The sequence below is a fragment of the Peromyscus californicus genome, unplaced genomic scaffold (assembly GCF_007827085.1).
Source record: "Peromyscus californicus insignis strain IS unplaced genomic scaffold, ASM782708v3 Scaffold_14__1_contigs__length_90479793_seg_2, whole genome shotgun sequence".
Classification (NCBI taxonomy): Eukaryota; Metazoa; Chordata; class Mammalia; order Rodentia; family Cricetidae; genus Peromyscus; species Peromyscus californicus.
In genome coordinates, this window is record NW_026294436.1 from 76,713,333 (window position 1) to 76,734,033 (window position 20,701).

Below are 20,701 nucleotides of genomic sequence, written 5' to 3' on the forward strand. Positions count from 1 at the left end.
ATAATTCTCTGATATTATCAAATAATTTGAATTCAAGCACATTTTAAAACTAATTTCATAAGATATCATTTTTCTACTCTTATAGTTTTTATTTCCTCTTGCTTTATAAGCATGAGTCAATATTAGTTTATATTGTCAAGAAATATTTGATTGATTACTTCATATTCATTCAAAGGTAGAAGGCTCTTGTCAAATTGTACACCAGTTTAAAAATACCTCTTTGGGGCTGATGAGATGGTTCAGTGAGTAAAGACATTTGCTGCAGACCTGAAATCTTAGTAGGGTTCTATTGCTGTGAAGAGATACCATGACCATGGCAAGTTTTAAAAAGGAAAATATTTAATAGGGGCTGGCTTATAGTTTAGAGGCAGTATGCTGGTAGACATGGTGCTGGAGAAGGAGCTAAGAGCTCTATATTTTGATCTACAGGCAGCAGAAGCAACTGTATGTCACACTGAGTGTAGCTTGAGCATAGGAGACCTCAAAGCCCACCCCCACAGTGACACACTTCCTCCAACAACTCCACACCTCCTAATAGTGCCACTCCCTTTAGGGGGGCCATTTTCTTTCAGACCACCATACCTGATGACCTGAGTTCAATCCCCAGAACCCACATGACAGAAGGAGAGAACTGACACCTAAAAATTGTCTTCTGACCTCCACATGTGTGCACACACGTGTGTACGCCCCCCCCACACACACAGAGCAGGAGAGAGAGAGACAGAGACAGAGACAGAGACACAGAGAGACAGAGAAAGAGACAGACAGACAGACAGACAGAAAAGGTTGATATGAACTATCTTCTTCATTTACCCTCCACTTTACTTTGTGAGACAGGGTCTCTCACTGAACCTGGAGTTCACAGATTTGACCAGCCCAGCCCCAGGGATCCTCTTATCTGCACAAACACCCTCCACACTTGACTTTTACATAAGTGCTTAAGAACCAAAAGTCTTCATGCTTGCATGTTGTCTTAGTCATGTTCTGTTGCTGTAAAGAGACACCACAACCAAGGCAACTTTTTTAAGAGATAGCATTAACTGGGGACTTGCTTACACTTTCAGAGGCTTGGTCCATTATCATCATTGGGGTGGAGCATGGTGGCATGCAGGCAGGTGCTGTAGCTGTAGCTGAGAGTTGTATCCTGAACCATAAGCAGAGAGAGACTAGGCCTGGCATGGGTTTTTGAAACCTCAAAGCCCACCCCTAGTGACATACTCCCTCCAACAAGGCCACACCTCTTAATTCTTCTAATCCTTTCAAACAGTTCCACTCCTTGATGACTAAGCATTCAAATATATGAGCCTATGGGGGCCGTTCTTATTCAGACCACCACACATGGCAGGTACTTTATGAACTGAGCCGTCTCCTCAGTCCCTATGCTTTGTGTGTGTATGTGTGTGTCTTGTGTCACACACACACATACACACACACATATATGCTTTTTACTTTTTTAAGTAATTCAGTCTAGTAAAGGTGATAATTATTTCACTGAAAAATTAAGGCAGGAGCTATAATGTTTTCTTTGGACCTTTATATTGCCTTGTTTTGTTTTTTGAGACAGAGTTTCTCTGTGTAACAGCCCTGAACTCACAGAAATTCATCTGCCTCTACCTCCCGAGTGCTGGGATTAAAGGCCACCGCTGCCTAGCTTTAATTTCATTTTTTTTTTTTTTTTTTTTTTTTTTTTGGTTTTTCGAGACAGGGTTTCTCTGTGTAGGTTTGTGCCTTTCCTGGGACTCACTTGGTAGCCCAGGCTGGCCTTGAACTCACAGAGATCCGCCTGGCTCTGCCTCCCGAGTGCTGGGATTAAAGGCGTGCGCCACCACTGCCCGGCTCATTTTTTATGTATACTTATGACTTAGTGTTCTAACACTAGGAATCAAGAGCTATAATTTTTCATGTAAACTATTAGTAATTGTGCTGAATTTGTGGAAATAGCATTAGATTTAAAATATTTGCAGCAGTAAATGAACTCAGCAGGCTGGATTTATGTATACATATGTGTATATATGTAACAGTAATTAAAGAGATCATGAACTACAGAGGGAGTAGGGAAGAGTTAGAGGGGTAGAAAATGCAGACTTCACAAGAAATTGTCAAAAGAGTAAAAAATATATTTAATCATTAATTTAAAATATGCTTGGATGATTATATTGAAAATATGGAGACTTGGCTGGATTGTAGCAAATTTCTTTGTTCTCTTTTCTTTTCTCTTGTTTTTTTTGAGACAGAGTTTCTCTGTGTAGCTTTGCGCCTTTCCTGGAACTCACTCCGTAGCCCAGGCTGGCCTCGAACTTACAGAGATCTGCCTGGCTCTGCCTCCTGAGTGCTGGGATTAAAGGCGTGTGCCACCACCACCCGCTTTAGCAAATTTCTTATCTCCAACACTGAATTAACCATATCTTGCATTAAAATATTTCAGGTTGTTGCTCAGATGATGTGGCTGATGGATCATATTTTCAAGTACACAAACTTTGGAATTGTTTCTCTGATTCATGGGGACTTCTTTATAAGACAGGTGAGTGAGGAACCTTGCTCTTTCAGTGTTCAGTCATTGAAACTGAGTATCAGTTATGACAAAGCAACATAACAAATTAGTTGGGTTAAGTGGATCCTGTTCTCAGGTTCTGGGGGCTCTTCCTCTGAGTCTTCATTCTGTAAACATTTATTTCAGTTTCACTTTAGATATGCATGATCAAGCACCTGCCACTCCCCTGCTTTTCAGATTATTAGCTAGTTTTTCACATGAAAACAATAGACAGTCTCCCTCAAATAGCCATGAGGGTTAAGTGAAGTTAAACATGTAAAGCATTCAAAACAGTGCCTACTACTTTCACCAGCATTTTCCATGAACAACTGTCATTATCTAACTTCTACTATTACTGTTACTTGTGATAGATACCCTGTGTAGGCAGAAGTTTCTGTGTCTGGCCAGCAATTCCCAAATACCCTGCAGCCATTTCCCAAATAATTGACTCAGAGACTTAATATTACATATAAATACTCAGCCATTAGCTCAGGCTTATTACTGACTTAAATTAACCCATAATTCTTATCTATGTTTAGCCATGAGTGGCTTGGTACCTTTTCTCAGTCCAACATTCTCATCCTGCTTCCTCTGCATATGGCTGGCAACTCCTGACTCCACCCTTCCTCTTCCCAGCATTCTTTTTTTTTTTTTTTTTTTTTTTTGGTTTTTGGTTTTTGGAGACAGGGTTTCTCTGTGTAGCTTTGCGCCTTTCCTGGATCTCACTCTGTAGTCCAGGCTGGCCTTGAACTCACAGAGATCCGCCTGGCTCTGCCTCCTGAGTACTGGGATTAAAGGCGTGCGTCACCACCGCCGGCCCCAGCATTCTTAGTTTGGTCACCCCCGCCTATACTTCCTGCCTGGCAACTGGCCAATCAGCATTTTATTAAACCAATTCCAGTGACAAATCTTTACAGTGTACAAGAGAATTATTCCACAGCAACACTATTGTGTGGTACCTGAGATATCTGAACTATCAGTAGGGAGATTTTTTTTTTTTTTTTTTTTTTTTTTTTTTTTTTTTTTTGGTTTTTCAATACTGGGTTTCTCTGTGTAACAACTCTGGCTGTCCTGGAACTCACTCTAGACCAGACCTGCCTCTGCCTCCTGAGTGCTAGGATTAAAGGCATGTGCCACCACCGCTTGGCTGGAGATTATTAATAAGTAAATATAATAATAGTAGTAGTAGTAGGAAATGTTGAGGGAATTCATAGTAAGACAAGTGAGTCCATCAGATTTCTGTAAATTCAGAAAATGTTTAGAGGAGAATATACTATTTGGCATATGTATCAAATGAATGGAGGTGAAGTGGGAAGGGTTGTGAGCTCAAGGAATAGTTTGATGTAGGCCAGAGAGTTCTAACCTCTTCCCCAGGCAGCATGCTGTGCATTGCAGTGTTCTCCTCATCCACACTAGCATCGCACACTCATTTCTTCCAAAGCAGGGAAATAGTATATGGAAGTGTGTCTATGGATAGCAAGGTCATGGTTCCTTGGTGTTTGTGTACTTAACAACTTTACTTTTGATTATATGGTCCTGTGCACATAAGTACTTAATGAATACCTGATAGATAAAATAAATGCTGTTCTGAGGAACCAGAAATTAAGACATGAGCCAGAAGTAAGTAGAAAGCACAGAAGCAAACAACAGAGAACCCAGCAGCCTATGGAGGGTCTGGTGGAAATCTAGCCAATCCCCTTACACCGTGCAGTCTGAGGAAGTGACTGACTAGAGAGTATGTAACAATTGATGTTAACGGTGAGCCTCAAACATCAAAGTCTGAGGTTGCAGTTTGCTCTGAGTGTACAAAAACGAATAAGTATGCCCCCCCCCAAATCTTTCCATTTAATGGCAAAGTTTTGAATCCATAAGGACTATTTCAGAATAACTGAAAATTAATTTCTAAAAGAGCAACATTTTCCCCTAGGAGGTTAGTAGTAAAAATTCTATAACATGGGAATGAATGGTATAGAAAAGGTGTTAGTGTAGTGAAATGTGTTGGTACATGCCTGTGATCCCAGCACTTAGAGATAGAGGTGGAAGGATAGGGAATTCAAGGCCAGCCTGGGACACATGAAACCCTCCCTCAAAAGAAAGAAAGAAAATTGTTAATTTTCTTTTTTGCTTGGGACTTTGCTACTAGGCCACTTTTAACAAAACCTTGTAAGAATGGTAAATATGTATGTATATGTATATATAAAGGTTTTTAATATATACACAGTATTGAAAATATAAAAGCTATTTTAATTATAATCTTAATTCAATAAGCTAGTTTTAAGAGTCTCTGTTTTTGAATTTGTGATACATTTACTCTGAAGTATTTACTCGTCACTGTAGGAGCTTTGTATCTATGCCTGCTGGACCACACTGAGGAGGAGGAGGAGCCTTCCAGCAGATTTGTCTGATTATTGGTTTTCAGCCTCCAGGCCATTCTTTCTCTTCTCTCATTGTCCTGCTGTCTGCTTCCAGGGATTTCCTGCCTCTACCTGTTCCTCATGAGTACACCGTAGCCTACCTAATGTGGTCAGGCTCTCTCTGTTGGCTATTGAAGTAGCTCCCCAACTTACCTCCAGTGGTCTTTTTTTTAATCACACAAACCAGTAGAACTTGGCTGCTGTATAAATAAGAGTTGGGCTTACTTGTAATATCAGTAAGATGATGACATTTGCTTGCTCAAAACTCCAGTGATTCTGTATTTAAAGCTTATCACTGTGGTGGTTGGAGAGAAAGTTGAGCAAGTAAGAGAGAGACCTTACTGCTGTTGCAGAGGACCTGGATTGGTTCCCAGAACTCAAATCAAGCAGCTCACAACCACCTGTAATTCCAGTTGCTGGAGATCCAACACCCTCCCGGCCTCCCTGAGCATTTGTAGGCAAATGGTGTACATGAGCGCGCTCTCTCTCTCTCTCTCTCTCTCCCCACACACACAAACACACACACACACACACACACACACACACACACACACACACTTTTTTTCAATTAAAAACAAAAGGCAGTAAAACCCACTACCATGCATGAGGCCTTCCTATGTGGTCTCCTCTAGTTTGGTCACCCACCACTGTGGTCTCCTCCACGTTGTCTAGGGCACTGCTCTTCCTTGTTTGTTTTTAAGGCATGGTCTCACTATGTAGTCCTGGTTTGAAACTCACTAGGTAAACCAGGATAGTCTTGAACTCATACAGATCCATCTGCCTCTGCCTGCCAGTGCTGGGATTAAAGATGTGTGCCCCCACACCAGGCCCCAACATATCAAGTGTGTTCCACCTTGAGCCTCTGTCTTTTTGTGCTCTTGTCACTTGGAGTATTCTGCCTTTCATCTTTGTGTGGCTTATTCCCTCTTATTACCTGTTAGTTTCTTGTTTGCACCAGCTCCCCTTGCTTCTCCTGATCCTTTCTATCCTTCTTATTCTTTTCTTCCTAAAACATTACATTCCACACTCAGCACTTTTCCATGTGATCTCCTGTTTACTCCTGTGTCTGGTGTTGGGACTGTAGTTGGCAAAAAGTAGACATTTACTATATGGCCTCCAAACTGGTGAGTTGCTTTTTCTCCAGAAAGAAGTTCTCTTTTATAAGTTTGAGTAGTCCCTTCCCCTTTCCCACTACAATCAAAAAGAGAAATAACTGGGAGAAACGACTGTTCTATCCTATGGTTGGATTTCAGTTTTGAAGTAGTTGTTTCTATTTAATCTTGAGGTGTTTTAATTTCAACTGTACCTGTCCTTATTATGTGTGTGTATCTTCTAGGGAAGATCTTATCGTGACCAACAGTTACTGGTTCTCAAGAAGCACCTAGAACATAATTATAGGAGCAGAGATCGAAAATGGATTGTTTTGTTTCCTGAAGGGGGCTTTCTCAGGAAGAGGAGAGAAACAAGCCAGGCATTTGCCAAGAAAAATAACTTGCCATTTCTTACACATGTCACTTTGCCAAGGTTTGGGGCAACAAACATTATACTGAATGCACTTGTAGCACGGCAGGAAAATGGAAGCCCAGCAGGAGGAGACGCTAGAGGATTAGGTAGGTATCTTAGCATTTCTTGCCTTGTTTAACTGAAGTGTTTTCTGGAGTTCCAACTATTTTTTTGTTTTTGTTTTGGGTTTTTGGTTGGTTGGTTGGTATTTGAGACAGGGCCTCTTGAGCTATCTTGAAACTATGTAAACCAGGCTGGTCTTAAATACAGAGATCCACCTGCCTCTGCCTTTTGAGTGCTAGGATTAAAATCCTGCACCACCATGCCTGGACCAATTCTTTTTTTTTTTGGTTTTTCGAGACAGGGTTTCTCTGTGTAGCTTTGCACCTTTCCTGGATCTCGCGCTGTAGACCAGGCTGGCCTCGAACTTACAGAGATCTGCCTGCCTCTGCCTCCCGAGTGCTGGGATTAAAGACGTGCGCCACCACTGCCTGGCCAATTCTTTTTAAATAACTTTTGACAATTAGAATTAACAATCGGGACAGGATGAAGTTATAATCTCTTTATATTTCTCTTTAAAGTAGTTGATGCTCACATTAAGGCACTAAAATAATTGCAAGTGTGTAGTCAAAAATGCCTTTCCTGCCGGGCGGTGGTGGCGCACGGCTTTAATCCCAGCACTCGGGAGGCAGAGCCAGGCGGATCTCTGTGAGTTCGAGGCCAGCCTGGGCTACCAAGTGAGTCCCAGGAAAAGGCACAAACCTACACAGAGAAACCCTGTCTCGAAAAACCAAAAAAAAAAAAAAAAAAAAAAAAAAATGCCTTTCCTGCCTGCTGTTACACAGGATGATTTCTACCACTAATGATGCAAGTTACTTTTTAGTTACTAAATTTAGAAGGTTTTGTTTGCTTTTAATAGACAACAAAGTTAATGTAACTTGTCAGTATTTAAGACCCTGAAGGTACTAATAAATGATTCAGTCATCCTACTAGATAATTATCAAAAGGAAACAATCTAAGTCAGGCGTGCTGGTTCATGCCAGTAGTTCCAGCACTGGTGAGTCTGAGGAGAAGGAGCAAGATTGCCTTGAGTTCAAGGCTAGTCTAAGCTACGTAGTAAATTCTAGGTCAGCCTAGGTTGCAAAGTGAGACTTTGTGTCAAAAAGAAATAATTATAATCTGAATACAGGTAATGAAAACTTGACACAGGTTTATTTATAATAAACCAGCCAGAGGGAGAATGGGTAAGCAAATTCCCACGTGTCCATATGACATAGCCACACAAATGGTACATATGGACAGTTTGGGTTGCCTGGCAAAGTACCTATTCTATGTTGGGTGTGTGGGGGAGGGACAGTATACAAGTCTTGTGAAAATAATGTGAGCTCCAGACTAAAGTGTCAGACGGCAGGAAATGAGGACAGGATTGTCCCATGAGCTGTAACAGTGTGGCTCATTCTCCAGAGTTTTAAAATAATGAACACATACTGTTTGAATAGCCAAGAAAGAGTAAGTAGCACTCCGTGATGCAGCTCCCTGGGAACAGGCCAGCGAGCTGTGAAATCTCACAGAAGCTGTTTTTGCAGTAAGCAAGAGCAGCTTCATCCAAGCCACTTCTACTACAAAAGCTTTCAATAAACAGTTCAAAGAGACTCACAAGGCCAGTTTCTTTGGTAGCATTTTTTAATTCTTTTAGTATTATTTAAATAAATGTTGAAATAATTGGCTCTCAGAAACATTCAGATTCTGTAGAGAGCAGATGTAGAGATAATGCCCATGAAATTGCACTGCGTTTCTCCTTCCTTTGCTTTTGTCAGCCAGCTACTTGGCAGTCAGCTTTCTTAATCTTTCATCATCTATTACAAAGGCAGATTGAAGGAGTCTTTTAATAGAAAAGGAAAGTTCAGAGTAGCTTCGCTGCTGGAGAGACAGTGCGGCAATGTCAGGCAGGCCAAAAAAGCTGGGAGCAGAGGTCTCCCGCAGGAGTGGTCCATCGAAAAGACTGCTGTTCACGCAGTCCACAGCCAGTGCCCAGGGGCGGTCTAGATCTCAAAGGAAGGACACTTGTGTTAACAGCTGCCTGGGAATGAAAAAGGAGACTTTTCTTTCAGATAGCCACAGTTTCCATTTATAAGAAAGGAGTTTATTTATCCTTAGTTAGTATATTTAAATTTTAAGTCATCACAATACCTGAAAAGTATTTCACTATTTTCTTGTTTTGTTATTTTCTGTGGTTTTCTTTGGTGTTCATATTCATTAGTAATTTATTCTCTGCGAACATAAACCCTACCTTTATTTAATGTATGCACCAGGCACACGTCAGAATTCTTTTCTGCCTGATTACCTTAAAAGTGTCGGGATCTTCTGCTGGTTTATTATGTGATAACTCACCCTGAACTGAATTCTGCTGGGCTTTTTACACTTCCTTTCATCATGAAACTTTCTAAACATTAAGTTCAAAGAATTTATAGTAACTGTCCATGAGATGCCAGTTGTACTCTGAATTTTTACCACATTTGCCCTGCCGCATCTCCCTCTGCCCTTCTCTGTCCGTTTGTTGATTTTGTTTGGATTGGTTTTGGCTTTGCTTTGGTTTGATTTGGTTTTTGAGGCAAAGTTATGTAACCCAGCTAGCCTTGAACAGGAGGCTCACCCTCCTGCCCTGGCACAGTCTCCTGTGCTGGGGTTACAGGCATGTGTCACCATGCTCAGAGAAAAATTGTTCATTCTTACAAATTATCCCTCCTTCAGAATGTTGCTCTAAAATCTTAAGGATTTACAGCTGGTTTTAATTTCTAAGAAGGAAAATTAATATTTACTGACAAGTAATATGATTTAGACTTAGGCTGGAAGATGCTCTAATACTTCACTCATAGAACAGATAATTACACTTTAAAACCCTGAAAGCCAGTGCTCTCTGTGAGAATCCCTCCTTTCTTGCTCAGCTTTGTATTCATTGATGAGAACAAACACAGTGTGTGAAGGACCAGATGAAGCAGAACTTTCTCATCTCCTCTCCCAACTGTGGCTACTGATTGTTCCTTCTGAAGGACTTAGTTTTTACGGAACTCTTGCTAAAATTGAGGAAGCTTTTTTTCCTCAAATAAGAAGAGTAACCAATAATAATGTATGTCTAAAATGCTTGATTTCATTTCCATTTTTCTGTATTTGTTAATGTCCCCTAAGTATTGATGTTATAAATCATGACTTTTGTTTACATTTATTGATTTGGTTTTGAAGTCCGCTTTTCATTTTTATGATGTATGCTTTACCTTCTGACCTTTTGTAGACTGTTTTGTGTAGGAGTGATAATATATAAGACCTTGCTAGTGCATAATTTACTTAAGAGTTGAATGAGGTATGTTTAATAAATAATAGTGTTCTATTATTTGTTTTGAAGTAATCTGCTTTATAGTAAGAGCGCCTTAATTGTATACTAAGTGCACTGTAGAACAGCAGGAACAAATCCACCTTTTATCTCAAAGCAAAGGCACATTAGGAAGCTCCAGCTGCTTAGTGAGTTCTGTACTGCAGGTACAGAAAACCTCACCCAACTCAAGTCACTCTTCTTTTATTTTCAGAATGCAAATCAAGAGGCCTCCAATGGATAATAGATACAACCATAGCTTATCCCAAAGCTGAACCAATAGATATTCAGACCTGGATCCTTGGATACAGGAAACCAACAGTCACTCATGTTCATTACAGGTCAGTATTGTAACTCAGTGTGTGTCTAACAGAACTACCTCAGGACACTTTGAGTGTTGTAATATTTAACTTAACCAGACAGTGGAAATATTGACATGGTTCATGGTTTTTTGTTTTGTTTTGTTTTGGTTTTTGTTGTTTTTTTGAGACAGGGTTTCTCTGTGTAGTTTTGGTGCCTGTCCTGGATCTCGCTCTGCAGACCAGGCTGGCCTCGAACTCACAGAAATCCACCTGGCTCTGCCTCCCGAGTGCTGGGATTAAAGGTATACACCACCGCCGCCCAGCATGACATGGTTCATGTTTATAAGAAATGAAAATTCATTTAAAGTAGTTATTTTCACCGATGATAAAGATTTCTAAAACCAGTGTTCCATGGAACTGTGATTATTGAGTTGCCTGACACTCTTGAGTAACAGTGCTATGAAGAATAAGCACCAAGGATAAATGTACTCACAGGGACTGAATAGACGTAGATTAATAGAAACAAAAACTTTTCCAAAATCATTAATCTTTGTAGTATTTCTAAATGTTTTTCTTGATAACTTAGGTATATTGCACCTATAATTTTTATTTGTTTTTAATTTTTTTGTGTTTGTTTGTTTTTGTTTGTTTTCCCATGCCTAGCAAGTGTTGTATATTTTATTTAAGTAGTGAATGCTTACTATATACACAGGAAGAGGCTCTGTCAGCCATAGCCTGACTGCGCTTCATTGTAGGATACCTCAAAAGGTACCATTTGAGGATAAAGAACAGCTGTTTTAGTTTAGGTTTTTCATTCATTTGGTTATTTTTTTTTTTAATTTAAACAAGGGTGAGATATTTCTGATTAGAATCAAAGTTTCAAAATGCAACGTGTGTGTGTGTGTGTGTGTGTGTGTAATATAAACTGATGGAGTTAGACCTCTTTTCTCTTTTATAATGTGAAGAAATTACAAGGGAAACTAAGCCCCCAAAAGGGTAAGATGTCTGGAAGTTACAAAGTCATATAGTTTTTGCCTCTGCCTCTGGAGTGCTGGGATTAAATATATGTGCCACCACACCTGGTAACATGATTAAGTTTTAATTGCTGAGTAGAATGTTCACAAGAATAAAAGCAAAAATAACCCCTGTACTTGATATAAATAAAGGTCTGCTTTATTCCAAAATGGGACAATGTGTTAGAGATGATGATCCTTTTGTTCAGAATTAGCTTACTTTTTTTTTTTGTTTTTTTCGAAACAGGTTTCCCTGTGTAGTTTTGCGCCTTTCCTGGAACTCATTTTGGAGACCAGGCTGACCTCGAACTCACTGAGATCCGCCTGCCTCTGCCTCCCAAGTGCTGGGATTAAAGGCGTGCGCCGCCACCACCGCCCGGCTTAGCTTACATTTTAATTGTTTAAATCTTGAGAAAAACTGAAACTTTAAGCATAATGGCATGAGCGATAGTGAAGACTGAGGTGTAGCACAAATCCTAATTGGTCTTAATAATAAAAACCTGGAGTCAGATATCAGGGTGAAAGCTGAAAGATCAGAGAAGCAGAGCAGCCGGCCACTAGAGAGACTTCTTACCTCTGGGAATCCTCAGCCTGAGAGGGAACTGAGCTCCTGTCTCCTCCTGTCTTATATTCCTCTCTCCACCCAGCCATATCACTTCCTGTCTCCACCTCCCTAGTGCTGGGATTAAAGGTGTGAGATCCCAAGGGCTGGGATCAAAGGTGTGTGCCACCACTGCCTGGTCTCTGTGGCTAACTAGTGGCTTAGCTCCCCACTCTGACCTTCAGGTAAGCTTTATTTGTTAAATTACAAACAAAATATCACCGCACTGAGGCATTGCTGGAGAAGGAAGGCAGGCCAGAGGCACTCTCCACTGAGGTCCATCCCTAGCTCCAGGCATTGCTTTCATGTCTGGTTTGATTAGAGCACTGGCTCCTTTGGAGAAGACATTTTATTTGGTAGCTTGGCCAAGAATTTAATTTTAGTTTTTGTTGTTGCTGTTTTGAAGGAGAACTCATTTAGAAAGAAATACTTAATACTTTAAAATAAATATGCAGGCGGGGTATGGTGGCACATGCCTTTAATCCCACGATTTAGGAGGCAGAGGCAAATGGATCAACATAGCAATCTACACAGCCTAGTCTACAGTCTACATTGCAAGTTCCAGATAGTCAGGGTTTCATAGAGAGACCCTGTCTCAAAAAGTCAAAAAAAAAGCTCCTGCTACTTAGCAAAAGCATTTAGATGTTAGCATTTGACTTATTCACTTTAGGTCTTGTTTAGCTAACGAAAAGAAATGATGGCTTTGATCTTAAAACAGAGTATTGTATTTAGTAATTTATTGCTAAATTACTAAATAATTAATGTATTACTAAATATAACCAAAAGAGTTTTTAAAAATCAGTGAGGTTAGCTGGGCGGTGGTGGCGCACGCCTTTAGTCCCAGTACTCAGGAGGCAGAGGCAGGAGGATCTTGGTGAGTTCGAGGCCAGCCTGGTCTACAGAGCAAGATCCAGGACAGGCACCAAAACTACACAGAGAAACCCTGTCTTGAAAAAAAATCAGTGAGGTTATAGGGAAATTAACACACAAGTCCTTGCATCCAATTTGAAGAGCAATGTGTCATTACTCTTAAAACCTCTAGGATCCAACTGCTTTACTTAGGGTGGCAGATTCCAGACAAAGACAAGGTATTAATTTTGGATGACTGTATCTGATGGTGGCATAGCTGCACTAGTACCCCAGTAGTCGTCTCTACCACCGAACTGTGGCCTTCCCTAAATACCTACATGTCATCCTCCCTCCTGCTATCAGTGCAGTGCCCACCCTGCCAGTTTCCAGGTAAGAAACCTCAGAGATGCTGGGAAATAGCCAGTGGTAGCCTTTGTCATTCAAGCATTTGGACTAGAGTCGAGACTCCCCAGCACGTGGGTAAAAGCCAGGTGTGGCAGCTCACATGTAACCCAAGGAGAGGGAGATGGGATCCACAGTGCAAGCTGGCTGGCCTGATTTATGACGTCATTGCACTCTGGGTTCTGATGAAAGACCCTGCCTCAGTGAACAAGTTGGAGAGTGGTTGAGGAAGGCCTCTGACATCAACTTTAGGCCTCCACATGCACACACATGCACCCTTACACATACGTGTCCACATACATGCATACACATGAGGGGGGAACAAAAGAAGTCTTAGAGTCATCCTTGGCTCCTCTCTTCCACATCTCATATCCATTCAGTCAGGGAATCTTTTTGATTCAAATATGTATCTTGAATCTGGCTATTTCTTTTCACTCTGACACCAGCCACCATCACCTCTAGCCTTTTTCTAGATAACTATTCTTAATGACTCACCTGGTTTTCACCTTTGCCCTTGTGGTTTAAATGAGAATGCCCCCACCCCACCCCCAGTAGGCTCATATATTTATGTGCTTTGGTGGAGGAGGTGTGTCACTGGAGGTACACTAGGCCCAGTGTCTCACTCTGCCTGTGGATCACAGCATAAAGCTCTCAGCTGCAGCGCCATGTCTGTCTGCTCTCTGCTATGATCATGGACTAACTCTCTGAAACTGTGAGCAAGCCCCCAATTAAATGCTTTGTTTTGTAAGAGTTGCCTTGGTCATGGTATCTCTTCACAGCAATAGAACAGTGACTAAGACATTTTTCTAGTGTGCATTTCCAATCTAATATCCAGAGTGATCTTTTTGAAATCTAGATCATATCAACTTGTAGCTGAGCTCATGTGATTTCCCATCTAAAACATGGAAGTTGTACAGTGTTTGACCTGCTTCTTCCCTCAGACCTCATCGCCTAATGCTTCTTCTCCAACTCCTTGGCTATTTGAGCTTCTTGCTGTTACTATACATGCCAGACATGTTGGAATCTCAGGCCTTTCTGCAGGCGGCTTCCTCTTACAGAGTCTCCCAGAAATCTGCATGATGAATTTACTTCCTTCAAGTCTATCCCAAATTTAAAACTGTAGCTGCCCTGCAGCCAGTATGCATAACAGTGGATTTGGAATGATTCTCTAATTGTACTTCTTATATTTTAGAATTATAAATACCAAAATTAAATTCTGAAAACCATACAATAAGTGAAAAATTATATACCCCATTTCATAAATTATGATGCATATTTTTTCATATTAACATCTCTAAAACTGAACAGCATCCTGAAAGCCAACATAATAAAACATTGTTTATAGTTTCATTGGCAGGCAGCACAAGGAGCACCACACAGATGCCATTCAGCAGAGAGGCTCTTACTTATAATTGAATTACTAAGGTTCTTTTTACGATATGCATATATCCTTTCATTTAAAACCACTAATTGAAAAAAGAATATACCCACAAAATTAGGAATTTGAGTTTAATGATTATTTGATAATTGCAGCAAAAGTTCTTTGATTATTGTAAAAAATTAGTTCATTTTTAGATGCATATCATTTAGTAAATGCTAAATAGACCTTTTTGAATGAAGGATATTGACATCCTCAAATCATATAGTCTGTATTTTCATGTTTTCTTCTGTAACTTAAAAGTGAGCTTACATTTTCATGACAACACTCTGAGATAAGTGTCTGACTAGAATTAACATGGTAAGAGTCAGCTATTCTAGCTGAGTGTGGTGGAGCATGCTTTTAATCTCAGCAGTTGGGAGGCAGAGGCAAATGGATCTCTGAGTTCAAAGCCAGCCTGGTCTACAGAGTGAATTCCAGAACAGCAGGGCTACACAGAAAAACCTTGTCTCAAAAAAAAAAAAAAAAAAAAAAAGAGTTCTCTAGAGAAACAGAACTAATAGAATACATAAAAGTATATAAAGAAATTGGCTCAATTGATTATGGATGCTAAGAAGTCCCAGAGTCTTGTGGACTATAAGCTAGAGACCCAGAAAAGCCAGTAGAATAGTTCCAGCCCAAATCCAAAGGCTGACCATAGAAGCCCTAATCCAAGCCTGAAAGCCTTACACCGTGGGCCAGATAGTGGAAGCAAGCCTTGGTGCCCATATGAAGGCATGAGAACCAGTTGTGTAGTCCTGATCTGAGTCTAAAACTTGAGGAAACTCAGAAATTAACCACACATAGTAAAGAACCACAGTTACAGCCAGTAAAGCTAATTCACTGCAGTATTAATATGCACCTCTAGACATCATATACTTTACAGAAGATTGTAGTCTGTTTAGTGACTAGGTGTAAACAGTGGAAATGAACTGTGTCCTCCACTTGTCTCTCTGGGGGTTTCCAGGTGTCTTCATTAGGGTCTCTATGCCATGAAGAGACACTATGACCACAGCAACTCTTATAAAGAAAACATTTAATTGGGATTCACTTACAGTTTCAGAGGTTCAGTCCATTATCATCATGGTGGGGAGCATGTTGAGCAGGCAGACATGGTGCTGGCTACATCTTGTAGGCAACAGGAAGTTGACTGAGACACTGGGCCGTATCCTGAGTATAGGAAACCTTAAAACCCACCCATACAGTGACACATTTCCTCTAAAAAGGCCATATCCACTCCAACAAAGCTATACCTCCTAATAGTGCCACTCCCTATGAGCTTATGGGAACCAAGTACATTCAAACTACCACATCAGGTATTTTCCACATGAAGGAGGGATGAGATACATGGTCTCACTATGTGGCTCTGACAGGGCTGGAACTTGCTTTGTAAACTGGCTGGCCTTGAACTCACAGATATCCAACTGTCTCTGCACCCTGAATGTAATTAGGATTAAAGACTTGCACCACCATGCCAGGCTTTTCCACTTTTAAGTCCCTTTAAAGTCTAACAAAGTGTTATTGCTATTCAGTTTTTTTCTTTGTGCTTTGAGGCAGGGTCTTGGTATGTAACCCTGGCTAGACTGGAACTCACTTTGTAGACCAGGCTAGCCTCTAACTCACAGAGACCCATCTGCCTCTAGCTCCCTCGTGCTGTAGTTAAAGGTGTGCATCACCATACCTGGCAGTATTCAAAATTTTTGTTGTTAGCACCTATTAATTATACATAATAATAATAATGGGTTTCATTGTGACGTTTTCATGTACATTGTATCTTTTGATCATATTCTCCTTCCAATACCTTCTCTTGTTCTCTCACTCCCACTGATCCTCCTTCCTCTTCGCGACCATCACCTCTTCTACTTTCATGTCTTTATTTTTATTTTCATTTCATTTTGTATGTGTTTGAGTTACAGGAGCATAGAGTAAAGGTATGTATATAGGAGCGTGGGCACTGAAGAGAATGTCTCTCCTTTCCCATCAACCATTAACTGTGTATAAATTCTCAAGAAGAGTGGAACCTTATGAGCTTAATTTAGTTTTATTGAAGATAGTATGCCTGAAATATAAAAAGTCTTAGGGCTTATGTTTTAGTTGATTATTGGTTGAGCATAGCTCTCATTGATAATCATTGTTTAATCTGAGCCAGCATGGACACAGGGCCTATAATCTTAGCACTTGGGAGATAGAGGCAGAAGGACCAGGAATTCAAGACTAGTCTGAGCTACATAGTCAGTTCCAGGCCAGCCTGTGCTACCAAGTGAGAGCTTGTCTTAAAAAAAACAAGCAAACAACTATTGTGAGATACTATCTCAAAACATGGAGATTTATTTGTTTTATGTATATGAGTATTTTGACTGCATGTATGTATGTGTACCATGTGTGTGCCTGGAAACCTATAGAAGTCAGAAAAGGGTGTTCTAGAACTGGAGTTATGGATGATTGTGAGCCACCATGTGCTGCTCAGGTCTTTTGTCTAAATTTTTATTTACCTTACTCTTAAATAATTGAGGAAAAACTCAAATCTATATCAGAAGAGATAGCTGTCTATATGTAGCACTCATCAAGTTTTTCACTGACATTATTGTCAGTTCAACTCAGCAGACTTATTTTTTGACACTGCACTGTATTCTATGTTACAGCACAGTTTGAAAAATGGAGAAGACATAAATAGGCTGTAAACCAATAAATGTGATCATAGACTGTATAAAGGAGAAGAGGAAATGGTATAAGATGGCCAGGTCCTTATTCTCAAGGGAAGCAGAGTAATCTAGAAATGACAGTTTTCACACACTTACAAATAATACCTAAATGACAGTGAAAGAAACAGTTGGGAGAGACTGTGTCTGAAAGCAGGGTCTGGGGAGGGAAGGGATTGTCGTTGTCTGCCTTACAATTGCTTTAACTTTTGAAAACTAAGCATGTGGTAGTTAGAACTTTTTTAAAATTCTGAGTCTTGTTCTTCTAGACAGTCCTCAAGTGGTAGCTCTTCCATGTCCTTTACCATGAGCAAATGTTCATTCCTCATTTAAACTCAGCCAACATTCTTCAAAGTAAAATGCTTACATATTTGGCTGGCTTGCTTTTCTGATCCCTCTGCTAGATAATTAGCTTCATAAAGTTAGGAGGGACTGTTTATCCCAGAGCCTCTCTCCCTGATTAGTTTCTCCATGTAGTTGGCATAACTGAATGAGGAGTGAATTATGTGGTTTGTTGGCTCACGTTTTATAGTCTTCATGGCTTAAAAATTCAAATATGCTAACTCGGATGTAGAGAGTGCCATCTGTTAAGCAAGACATTGTTCTATGTCTTATTTGTTTGTTTTTAATTGCAGAGTTTTTCTTTATTTATTTTTATTTTATGTGCATTGGTGTTTTGCCATGGGTGTCGGATCCCCTGGAACTGGAGTTACAGACAGCTGTGAGCTGCCATGTGGGTGCTGGGAATTGAACACAGGTCCTCTGGAAGAGCAGTCAGTGCTCTTAACTACTGAGCCATCTCTCCAGCCTCGTTCTATGTCTATTTTTAAAGTGTAATTTATAAGTGCTCTAAGATAGAATTTTGTGGATTAGGGAAAAATACTTTTTATTTAAAAGTACATTCTAGGTTACTGATAATAAGAATTTTTATTGCTTAAAAACAAGCCACTTGTTTCTCACTTGGGTAGCTATTGGAACTGTAAAGGCTTCTATCTCATAGGTCTAAGAACTCACCTTATTTGGCTCAAGAGAACTGGTACTCAGTGCATTTGATCCCTTGCCGTATTAGAGGATTACTCATTTTAATATTTTAATCCTGTGGTAACCTAACAACCACAATAAAGAAGTAGACTGCTCTTGAGAGTAGGTATTTTGTCTGCCCTCCTGGCTGTGTTTTAGTCAAGTGACTGTCCAGGCAGCTCTGGGCAGAGGTGGGATCAAGTCTCAGTCCTCACACTACCCTCCATGTTGCTACCCATTTAAAGTGCACAGATAACCCATCAATCACACTGTTCTGTCAGGAATTCATTTGTTAAACCCAAACTTCCACTGTTCAGTTCAGTCTTGTATTTAATGTTTGCTCTCACCACATACAGATATTGATGAAATTATTAAGGCCACTCCACGTAGTTAAAAGGGAGGTTTATTTTTTGGGGTAACTTACAAGTGAAGGGATAGGTAACAGGGTCTGGGAAAGGTGTGGCGCAGGCCGGCTGTGTTCTCTGGAAAACTCTGCTCGGTCTACCTCCAGCGTCCAGGGTCCAGGAACCAAGAGATCCAGCGCATCCGGATCTTGGTTCTTCAGGGTACTCTCTCGGCCCCGCCTTGTAGGTGTGACAGTTATGGAAGCCTCAGTGGGGGTTGGAACTTCCAGATCAAAGCTGGAATGGCTACCCACTACATACAGACATCAAGACCACTTAAGATCTTCTTTGATTTTATGGCTTCTGCTAAATCATCCCTAAGTTAATTAGGCCTGGTTTTAAATGAACACAGATTAAATTAATCTGACATAATATAGTACATACTACAAATGTTAGCTGGTATGAGTCAACAAGTTTTTTTTATTTCTTTTCCAAAGAATATTTATTCTGTGATAATCACTGGATGTATGGCCTTCTTAGAACAGAAGACACTTTGTAGTTGATTTGTGCTGGGTCTTAAGGACAATGGGTAGAATTTAGATAGGAAGAGATGGAAAGAGTAGGTGATGGCATCTTGTGTAATAGTGATTGTGAGAGCAGCAGGATTGTGAAGTAGAGCACACATAGCAAGCATTAAGTAATCCGTAACAGAACACAAATTGTAAGAAATAAAGTCAGACAGTTGAAATAAGATATTGGTGTACCCGGAGCTGTCTGGACATTCTCATAACTAGAACACAGCCAAGAGAGCAGACCAAATGCCCACTCTCAAGAGCAATCTACTTCTTTATTCTGGTTGTTAGGTTACCATGAGGTTAAACTACTAATTTCCTTTCTGTTGCTGTAATAAAACATTCTGGCCAAAAGCATTTTGAAGAGCAAAGTTTTTTTTTTGTTTTTGTTTGTTTTTTCAGCTTCCACTCAGGTCATGTTCTATCACTGAGGGAAATCAGGACAGGAACCCAAGGCAGGAACCTGAGACAGGACTGCTTGCTATTTCGTACAACATTACCTTGAACCAGGGGATAAACTTATAGCCAAGGGAGCTGCTTGCTAGCTGGCTCACTCTCTGGATCACACTCTGCTGGCTTTCTCATAGATTCCAGGCCCAGCTGCCTTAGGAATGATGCTGCCCACCGTGGGCACCCTTCTCCCCACAGCATCATCAGTCAAGACAGTCCTTCACGGACACGCCACAGGCTAGTCTGATGTAGGCAGTGCCTCAGTTGAGGTTCCCTCTTCCTGGTGACTCTGTGCTGTGTCAGGTTGACAGTAAAGACTAACCAGCACATGTACCTTAAAAGTTAGGCCAAATATTTATGTCTCTAGGTAATGAAAAGCCTGGTTCCAACAGAATTCTCTTCTAATAATCAGGGAATCGGCTCACATAACTGACATCCAAATAGATCAAGCTTTGTGATCCAGTTAACCTCACAGCTCAGGCTTCCTGTGCCAGTGCTGCCCTTCTTCACGTATTGGTCTCATCCTTACCAGCTGGCCCAGAGATCCAAGAGCTTGTACTTCTATGAAAGATAACAGGTGACAAAGTAGGTTAATTTTTCCAACAAGCTCTGTGAAGCTTCTCCTTACTATAGCTCCCATTTCCATCTTCTCAGTCCTGCTCTGAGCCCACTGTGCCCGAAAGAGCAGCGTGGAGGCAGGCTCCTGGGACTTCGTGACAGGGGTGCTGGGACTGGGTGGCTGGACGGCAACACGTTTGCAGCCTTTGCTTTGAGTGGCTTTTTTTTTTCCCTAGAGAATCCTTTTCTATTATATAAAATTTTGAGGGCAAACAAGGTAGAAATAGTATTTTTTAGAGATCAAAAAGTAATGTAAATATTTAGATGCTATTACAAGATAGAAGTAAACATTTTAAAAAGTAGTACTAATGCTGCAGAATCGTTTCAAGAAGTATTACATCATATGAAAGCTAAACCTCAGAAATGTATAGCACCCTTCACTTAAACTTAAAACCTGATTTTTCAGTTTTAATTTTTGGTTTTAAGGCATACCTTAGTACCACGATAAAGTAAATGGGCATTGTAAGGGTATTTAAATGGGAGAAAGGAGACAGAAACAAATAACTGAATTTCCTGTGCCCAGACCCGCGCTGGCAAGAATCACGGGCTTTATTTTGCTTGGAGTCTGCTCCATTCACACAGAGGTGTGGTGGGGTTTGT

At 40.5% G+C, this 20,701-nt stretch overlaps 1 protein-coding gene across 6 annotated transcripts in view; it reads left to right on the forward strand.

The window, feature by feature from the left end:
• Positions 1-20,701, forward strand: part of Lpgat1 (lysophosphatidylglycerol acyltransferase 1) — a 59,516-nt gene that overhangs the window by 29,292 nt on the left and 9,523 nt on the right. For all 6 annotated transcript variants that reach the window (XM_052738026.1, XM_052738027.1, XM_052738022.1 and 3 more), the window contains exons 4-6: positions 2,426-2,521; positions 6,281-6,554; positions 10,029-10,155. In XM_052738026.1, coding sequence (XP_052593986.1) covers positions 2,426-2,521; positions 6,281-6,554; positions 10,029-10,155 — 497 coding nt within the window. The remainder of the gene's footprint in view (positions 1-2,425; positions 2,522-6,280; positions 6,555-10,028; positions 10,156-20,701) is intronic.